This window comes from Engraulis encrasicolus, chromosome 17 (genome assembly GCF_034702125.1).
Source record: "Engraulis encrasicolus isolate BLACKSEA-1 chromosome 17, IST_EnEncr_1.0, whole genome shotgun sequence".
NCBI classification, from domain to species: Eukaryota; Metazoa; Chordata; class Actinopteri; order Clupeiformes; family Engraulidae; genus Engraulis; species Engraulis encrasicolus.
In genome coordinates this window covers 40,546,382-40,556,381 of record NC_085873.1, presented here as the reverse complement: position 1 = coordinate 40,556,381, position 10,000 = coordinate 40,546,382, and the positions used below count along the sequence as shown (strand labels likewise).

Genomic DNA, 10,000 nt, shown 5'->3' with positions numbered 1-10,000 from the left:
CAGGTAGCCGATGCGAGTAGGTCTTAGTCTTGACAGACAGACAGGTGGATCAATGCCAACATGTTCTTTTCTCTTGACGAAGAGAAATGAACAGTCTGAGGAAAAACACATTCTTGATAACACTCTTGACCTAGACTGACAGACACACAGACAAATAGACACACACACACACACACACACACACACACACACACACACACACACACACACAGACACACACACACACACACAGACATACACACACAGTCAAACAAACACAGGCAACCAATGCGATCTAGTCTTACTGTTGACCGGCAGACAAACAGACCGACCGAAAAACTGATCACCCGACCAACCAAACAACCAAACAACCAAACAACCTAATGACAGACAGTGAGTGAACCATTTTCTTTTCTTTTGACTTCTCCACCTTTATTAACTAGACAGGGAATGCGTTTCTCGAAAGTGTAGTTGTTAGCCAGTTAGCAACCTGGGTAGTTGTCAATGGGAAATTGAATTGCAAACAACAAAGTAGCTAACGTAGGTAGCAACTATGGTTTAGAGAAATGCACCCCAGGACAGTTCAGAGAGACAGGAAATGAGTTGGGAGAGAGAGGGGGGAAGGATCGTCAAATGACCTCGGGTCGGACTCGAACCCAGGTCGACTCGCCAGCTCAATGGTATGGCCTCTTAGCTCAATAAGCCATCGCACCCCCGCCAGGCTTGTACGAAATTCCGAATGGAAAGAATTTAAATTCAAAGTGATGCCATAATACGAACACTAGGTGGTGGTGTTCTATGTACTTTCAATGGGTGGTGTAGATTAAATTCACAGAAATTCAAGGTAATGGCACCACCTAGTGTTCGTATTATGGCATTATTTTGAATTTAAATTCTTTCCATTCTGAATTTCGTACAAGCCTGACCCCTGTGAACCATTTTCTTGACAGACCATCAGATTATCAATGTGAGCAGATTTTACTCTTGGCAGACAGTTTGACAGTGTGAGTGGGACACACTGTTGATGGTGGCAAAGTGAGATATAGTCAGATACACACAATAATGGTAAATGGACTGCATTTTTATAGCGCCTTTTCACTCCTTCGAGCACTCAAAGTGCTTTACATTGTATGCCTCACTTTCACCCATTCACACACCGGTGGCCGTGGCTGCCACGCAGGGTAGCACCCAGCCACCAGGAGCAACTGGGGGTTAAGTATCTTGCTCAAGGGCACAACAATGGGGTCAGGTAAAGCAGGGCTCGAACCTGCAACCTTTAAAGGGGTATGCCACTATTTTGGGGCTTAATACAGTTAAAATCGTTGGCTGGGGTTTATAAAGGTGGTAAAGTGTCTTATTTTTCATGTTAAGCATTGTCTTGCTTTAAGACAAGTTAAAAGAGAGAATATGTCGCTAAGCTAGTGAAAGTCAATGGATCCGTGTAGCATTGTAGCATGCTACACGGATCCATTGACTTTCACTAGCTTAGCGACATGCTCCCTCTTTTAACTTGTCTTAAAGCAAGACAACGGCTTACATGAAAAATAAGACACTTTACCACCTTTATAAACCCTGGCCAACCGTTTTAACTGTATTAACTCCCCAAAATAGTGGCATCCCCCTTTAAGTTGCCGAATGGCTCCTTTACTACCTCTGCCACCTGAGCCACCATGTAAAGGTTTGTAGCTGATCTCTTGACAGGCAGATGGATAGAAAAATGGTTCTACAGTGGGCTTTCTAACACCTGATGGACAGACCGAATGGATGTGAAGTGCTGGATGATGTATTGTTGGCAGTCAGATACTGTAGTCAGACAATACAGAGATATAGCAGGAAAGTGTAGGCTGACATACTCTTGCTAGACAGATAGGCAAGTGTAGAAACAGACAGACAGAAAGACAAGTGCAGTTTTTTTAAAAACTAAGATGTGAGCTGGTCTTAGTCTTGACAGTTGGACACAATGCGAACAAGTTTTTTTTTTTCTCTTAACAGAGAAATGAAAAGTCTGAGTAAACCACAATCTTGATAGAACTCTTCACTGACAGACAGACAGACAGACAGACAGACAGACAGAGAGGCAAACAGACAGACAGATAAGGAAGGTAGGGCGTTGTAAATGTCTTACTCTTGACGGTGGCTGTGCGGGTGCAGTTGTAGAGGATGGCCAGTTCTCCGAACACCTTCCCCGGCCCCATGGTGCACAGCTTCACCTCCTCCTTCGTCACCTCCACCTTGCCATCTGCAAAACAACCACACTACCCATTCATTACCATTGCATGACATTTTGTTCATGGGTGAAAGACGTTTTTAGGGCTCAGGCGCAGGTGGCGCAACAACATCTAATGTCCAGACACTTAACATCCATTTCGTTGTGCCCCATGGTGCACAGCTTCACCCCCTCCTTCGTCACCTCCACCTTGCCATCTGCAAAACAACCACACAACCCATTCATTACCATTGCATTGCATTTTGTTCATGGGTGAAAGACGTTTTTAGGGCTCAGACGTGAGGTGGCGCAACAACATCTAATGTTTTCAAAGTGAGAAGTCCAGACACTTCGTCATCCACTTCGATGTCTTTTATTATTTCATGGCTGGATTACGTTTTGACTTCAACAGCCTTCATCAGATTCTCTACAAACACAGTCTGAGTGGTGACTAGAACATGCCTGGCAAAAATGATAATAAAATAGATGAGAAATATAACAAAATGAGGGCATAATTAGCATCATCCAACATGGGTAAGCAGATATGGATGACAGGCTCAGGATTCGATTCCCGACCCGTCAGGTTGGTAGGAGTAATTAACCAGTGTTCTCCCCCATCCTCCTCCAATGACTGGTACCCTGGTGGGCACAATACAGTCCAGCCACACTTTTAGCGTCCATTCATTGTGTATGACAGGTGTTGGATGTTTGGGATTGTTAGTGACCGCCAGTCTCAAACTGGTCTAAAATTTTCCAAACAATGTTTTACATTTGCGGAGCTTGTCTTTAAACGGTAGAGTATACCGCAGCCACCACCCCTGGCAGAAGTTGACTCCTGCTCCCTCTGTGTGGTGGCTAGCATTGAAGTCGCTCCCCTCAGACGTCTTCCATTGGGGCAGAGCTGCACAGCAAGGACCTGTTAACATCATTGGGTTTTCAAGTGGGCACCCCACCTCTTTTACTGGTGTTTCGTCAACAAGCCCACGACACCTCAGTGGGGCTTGACAGCAGAACCAGCGTCCTGGAACTGCCCCCTCTGCCGATCAGGACCCTACAGTGCAGCTCTACTCCCTTCCTCTCTGCCTGCCTGGCTTTGCCAACGATCGCTCCGCTTCAGCCACAGCCACCTGGATGACTGCTCTGCCTGCTTTGAAATGCTGTTCACTAGGCTCTTGCGGGTTGCGCCTCTAACCCCAAGACTCCCTAGTGCTCTCCAGAGGGACTGGCCTGGGAATCCCCTGCACCCCACCTCCACTGGTAGGTTCCAGGCTCTCCAGCCCCTCTGCTGGCTCTCTGCGATGAGTGGCTGGTATTTCCCCAACTTGCGCTGATGTGCCTCCTCGATCCTCTCCTCCCAGGGTACCGTCAACTCTATCAAAGCCACCTGCTTTGTTGCAGGAGACCAGAGCACAATATCTGGTCGGAGGCTGGTGGTGGCGATTTCTTCCGGGAACTTGAGTTGCCTACCCAGGTCAACTCTCATTTCCCAGTCCTGTGCCGTGCCAAGGATCCCTGCACACCTGTCCTCCTTGCCCGCCTTTTCGCCTGGCCTGAGAAAGCCGATGAAGCGAGGGCCCTTGGTTTGAGCCTGGGGTCTTTTTCGCTTCCTCTCTCTCTCTAGTCCTTCCGCCAGCTGCGCCAGCACTTTATCATGGCGCCACCTGAACCTCCCCTCGCTCAGGCTTGCCTGACAGGACGACAGGATGTGCTCGAGGTTTGCTGGTCTCTTGCACTGTGCGCAAAATGGGTCCTCTGACAGCCTCCACCTTTGTAGATTTGTCGGTGTTGGCAGTACATCATACACAGAGCTCAGCAAGAACTTCAGTCGATGCCCCTCCATGGTCCAGATGTCTTTCCAGCTAAGGGATCTTCCACGGACGCTGTCCCACCGCGTCCAGCTGCCTTGTTGTTTCATCGCCACTGCCCTGGCTTGCCTGCTCTCCTCCTCCACAGCTCGGATCTCCCCTTGCACCATTCCCCTACGCTCCTTCCCTTTCGCCTCCTTCCAGCTTGCTCGGGTAATGACTCCAAGGCCCAACCTCCCCTGTGTCACAGTGCCCGTGATGTCGGCGTGCTGCAACCGCTCCTCTGCTTCTCTCAGAGCTCCGCTTGCGCTCCATTTCCGGCCAGTTCTCACGGTGATGTTTGCTTGCCGCACCGCCTGATCCTCACTGTCCCGCAGCGTCATGACCAACCGGACCTTGGCAGCCTTGAATTCCTCCACGACAGATGTGATGGGCAGTTGTAGTTTCGACCCCGAGCTGTATAAGCCCAACGAACAAAAGCTTCTGGGCACTGACAGCCATCTCCTGAGGAAGCTGTTGATCTTCCTTTCCAAAGCTTCCACTGTTGTCAAGGGGACCTCATACACCAGCAGTGGCCACAAGAGCCTTGGTAGGATGCCGTGCTGGTAACCCCAGGCCTTGTACTTCCCTGGTAGACCACTCCTCTCAAGGGCTTGCAACCACTCCTCTGCCTGGCTGAGCATCTCCCTTACACTTGCTCTGTCGTTTAGGTCAGATCTATACCATCTTCCCAAGCTCTTCACTGGCTTTTCTGTTACCGTGGGGATGGTGTCGTCACCGATCTTAAACCGGAAACGATCTTGGACCCGGCCCCGCTTCAGGACCAGACTCCTTGACTTCGAGGGTTTGAACTCCATCCTGGCTGCTGTGGTGAGCTCCACCAAGTCCTCCAGGATCCACCTGCCCTCCGGGACTGACCTTGCTGTGATTGTCAAGTCGTCCATAAAGGCCCTGACTGGAACCTGCTGGACTCCACTTGACAGTACAGCTCCTCGTCTAGGCTTCTCCACTGACTTCACCAGGAGGTTCATTGCTGCCGCAAAGAGAATCACTGAGATTGTGCACCCGGTAGCAATTCCCACCTCCAGCCGCTGCCAATTGGTAGTGAAGTCTCTAGAGGAGAAGCGCATCTTAAATTTCCCGAAGTAGCTCCGGAGGAGTTGCTGAACCCTGTCTGGGACATGGTAGGCTTTGAGTGTGTGGTCGACCAGCTTATGGGGGACAGTACCATAAGCGTTGGTCAGATCCAACCACAGGACTGCTAGGTCTCCTCGATTCCTCTTGGCGTCCTCAATGATCCTGGAGATGATGCTGTTGTGTTCAATACAACCAGGGACTCCTGGGACTCCGCCTTTTTGTACAGATGTGTCGATGTACTTGTTGTTTATCAAGAACTGCGTTAGTCTCTTCGCCACACGGAGCTTAATTTAAAAAAGGTAAGGTTACAATTTATGTAGGCCTGCTCATCCTTTGAAAATAAAGGTGAATATCTGCACACTTGATCTTGTTTCACTTATTTATCCTTTCCTTTCCCAAATGGGAAGAAAGATTATAAATGCATAACCAGAGTAACTATTCTCATTATTGTATGACCATTTAGTCCTGCAGTCATGGGTAAGCTGTCAGGGCGTCAGACTTGTAGCCCAAAGGTCGCAGGTCAGGTTTGATTCCCGACCCGCCAGGTTGGTGGGAGTAATTAACCAGTGTTCTCCCCCATCCCCCTCCATGACTGGTACCCTGTGCACAATCCAGTCCAGCAACACTGCTCCACCCCCTCCCTTTTTCATCAGTTTCTCTCTGATCCTCCTCCACTTCCTTGCCCATACCTTAGTCACCTACACTTTTCCATCTGCAACCAATGAAACAACAACGGCACACCGTTTCACCTCTGCGTTCTTCACTCGTTTTTTTTTTCTTTTTACCCCTTCATCTATCTCTTTCTTCTCCTCCGCCTCCACCTCGTCCGCGCGTTGGGCTTTACATTACTTCTGAAGCAGTGGGGGCGAAAACAGGTGTGACAGGTTGAAAATTCAATCGCCGCTTCCCGCCACCACAATGGGGGCGGAGAGGGATAATGCTCCAAATTAAAAGTCACATCTTGTTACGTTAGAAGTGCAAGGGCACATAGAGGTGTGGAGAGGGTAGCAGTGTGGGTGGGCATATATGACTACACACAGACACTGGAATAGGGCTGCACAATATATCGAAATGACGGTAAAAATTATGAGAGACTCCTCAAAGAAAATACTAAGGGATCTGCTAACTCAGTGGTACGGTTATTTGTAAGCAACAATAACTATCAAAGTCTGCTACAAAAGGATGGGCTGATTCAGAGCTGAGAGTAACTTCCTGAACTCAGGATCCACTTCTGTTTACAACCACAATACACCTCTAAAAATGAAGAGTTTAGATGCAAAACCCCCTAACTCCATTTCTGAAGACCTGCACTTCTATATTTTTAGAGAACCCCGTTGTTGGTTTGGTTTACATTCATGTACTTGATAATACATATAAATAGTTATATTACATAAATGAAATAAAAAATATGCAATTTTGATAGCTTTGTATTAAATAAAAATGAATTAAGATTATTTTCTGAAATGGCACTTAGGGGGTTTTGCATCTGAACTCTTCAAATGGGCAGCCGTGGTCTAGTGGTTAAGGGCATGGGGTTTAGATCAGAAGGTGGCAGGTTTGAATCTTCAACCTTCCTCTCCATTCCTCACTCCATGGCTGAAGTGCCCTTGAGCAAGGCACCTAACCCCACACTGCTCCAGGGCCTGTAACCAACTGTACCCTATACTTAAAACAACTGTAAAGCCGGGCATACAATGTGCGATTTTTTCACTCGTGGGTATTAAGCTCCTGCTCACACTGCACAATGGAATTTCATTATTTTGAAGTTCACATCTCCCGACTCACGTCCTCACACTATACGAGCTGACAGTTGGATGCTAGCCAAATGCTTCCACTGTGCGACGCGACAGGCACGTTTCCCCGGTCTGCAGAGGAGGGAACATGCACACCTGAGGTGGAGATGAGGTCGCGCTCAACAGCTAATCGCACGGTCCTATTAATTTGTGCGTTTGAAGTGTCAAATCGGGTCGTAGCACTGCTTTAACTGTGCGATTTACGCACGAGCCACGACCAGGATTTCTAACAGTTTTGATTTTCTTGCGACCCTGCGATTGCACAATCGTGATGATAAATTGCTTGTCGTTACCCCATTTACACTGCATGATGCGAGACTCACGATTGACCTGCGATTGAGCAAGAAATCGGCCCGACTCCCAAAGAGTCGTGCGAGTGCCAAATCCTGGCAAAATCGGGGCAAAAGTCGCATAGTGTAATCCCAACTTAAGTCGCTTTGGATAAAACCATCAGCTAAGTGTAATGTAACGTAAATGACAAAAAATGTAAACTAAAAACAACAGACAAGTCACATGCATGGTGGCACGTGGTGATTTCTTGCTTTGAGAGCCAACTCCATGGAAGAATAGAAGAATTTCGTTGCAAAATGGTGTATCTACCATTTTTTACTTTTGCATTTTATTATTGGAATGACTGTTCAGAAGTTCTATCATCTATATGTGAATGATTGCCATTCAAATAGTTTGAGAACATACTTTTTAAACCTATGTACAATGCATTATGCAATGCAATGGAATTCCCCAATACAAAAATGTCAATTTCAGAAAATGCTCCAAAATGGATTCAAACCATTTTGAAATGAAACTCTTCAGTAGTAGCCTAGGACAGTGGTTCCCAACTTTTTTTCCTCTCACACTCCCTTGAACATTTGTCAATGTGGTTTGTGCACCCCCTAAGCAGATTTTCTTTGGTGTACTTATGGGCACTCAAATATGGCTTCACTGCACAAGTCATTGTACATTATGTAGAGTAATTTAGGGAATCCTCATTTTCCAATAGACCTCAATATTCCTAAAGCATACAATTCACCATACAATTAAAAACTACTTCATTTTCTTTAAATCTGTATAGAAACACATATCCGCCATTGCTCAATTCAGCTCGCACACCCCCTTGTAGCAGGCCCTTGTACCCCCTGGTACACACCCCAGTTTGGGAAACCCTGACCTAGTGCAAAGCCTCTCGTACACTCACACACTCTTTCTCTCCATTCCTTTTCCTCTCAAACACGTCCATTAGATGCCCATTTTCTGCTGGCAGCTTTATTTGACAGCCAGTGGCAATCCAGTATGATGTCTGAGGCAGAGGAAGAAAGAAGAGCATGTGTTCATCTCTCTCTGTCTCTCTCTCTCTCTCTCTCCCTCTCTCTCTCTCTCTCTCTCTCTCTCTCTCTCTCTCTCTCTCTCTCTCTCTCTCTCTCTCCCTCTCTCTCTCTCTCTATGTCTGTTTGTCCTCCTCTCTCCATATTCTGATATCAATGTTTCTCTCTCTCTCTCTCTCTCTCTCTCTCTCTCTCTCTCTCTCTCTCTCTCTCTCTCTCTCTCTCTCTCTCTCTCTCTCTCTCTCTCTCTCTCTCTCCCTTCCTCATGTCCTCTCCATCTTGATATCCTTATGGAGATTATGGGCTTGTGTTTGCATCTGTCGCATTGAGTAATCAGGATAAATATTTTGTCTCGTCTCTGTAACAATGTTAGCGGTCATGTCAGCTATTGTGTAATATCCTGTGTGGAAGCACAGTTGAGCGGTCGAACCGTTGTGTTGAATAAATCGGCGGTGAGCAGCAACAGTGTGCAGATTATCTCCTTCTGATTCTAAGCTTCCTTCTTTGTTTGTTTGATCCAGCACCTGTTTTACTGCGTGTGCAACACGGCCTCACACTACTTCTGGAAGACACAAGTAGCCACACACACACACACACACACACACCAAGCACACACACACACACACGCGCGCACACACACACACACACACACACACGCGCGCGCACGCACACACACACACACACACACACACACACACACACACACACACACACACACACACACACACACACACACACACACACACACACACACACACACATATTCAAGCATGTCCACCACCTGTTTTACTGGATATGTGCAAGCACTGGATATGTACACAAAAAACACACACACACATACACACACACCCGCACACACGCACATACGCATGCACGCACGCACGCACGCAAGCACACACATTCAACCATGTCCACGCAGACACAGAAAAGCATTAAGATACGTACACCTATCCGCGCACACACACACACACACACACACATACACACACACACACACACACACACACACACACACACACACACACACACACATATTCACAAACACACAGAAAAACATTGAGATATAGGCCTACCTACATCTATCCACGTGCACACGCGCGCACACACACACACACACACACACACACACACAAGGACACAAGGACACACACATGCACACACACACACATATATTCAAAGATGTCCACGCACACACAGTATATCTACGCGCGCACGCACGTGTGCACACACACACAGAAGCACACAAACACAAAGCACCTGCTAAGACTGCTAACACCTGGTAACATCTCTAACACCTGAATCCAGACCTGAACGAGAGTGTGGAGAAGAATGTCAGCACCGTTGCAAATCACAAGTGACTCCTATCACACAGCATTGGCAGCCACCGTCAGGACTGAACTGGCCATCTGCCATAGTGGGCATTTCCCAGTGGGCTCTGTACATTTGTGTGCCTTTTTTTAACATTTCTAAAAATAGGGGCCCAAAAGGCTGCGGGGCCCAGCGGTGAGTCAGTTCTTTCTTATGTGGGGCCCATTTTCTTACAAAAGTGCCCGGGCCCTAATTCTCCCCCAGGCCAGCCCTGGCCATCCCGCTCTGGCTTCTGGCACCAGAACTGGAGCTAAAAGCTTGCCAAGATACTTGGTTTGATTAGATTTTTTTCTGTCTTTTCTTTCTTTCTCTTTCTCTTTCTCTTTCTCTTTGTCTCTCTCTCTCTCTCTCTCTCTCTCTCTCTCTTGCTTTGCTCCTCTCATCTCTCTC

General features: G+C 47.4%; 1 protein-coding gene across 1 annotated transcript in view; it reads right to left on the bottom strand.

Annotated features, from left to right (window-relative positions):
- Positions 1-10,000, bottom strand: part of prkg1b (protein kinase cGMP-dependent 1b) — a 341,142-nt gene that overhangs the window by 233,284 nt on the left and 97,858 nt on the right. The window contains exon 3 of the mRNA XM_063220777.1: positions 2,105-2,218. Coding sequence (XP_063076847.1) covers positions 2,105-2,218 — 114 coding nt within the window. The remainder of the gene's footprint in view (positions 1-2,104; positions 2,219-10,000) is intronic.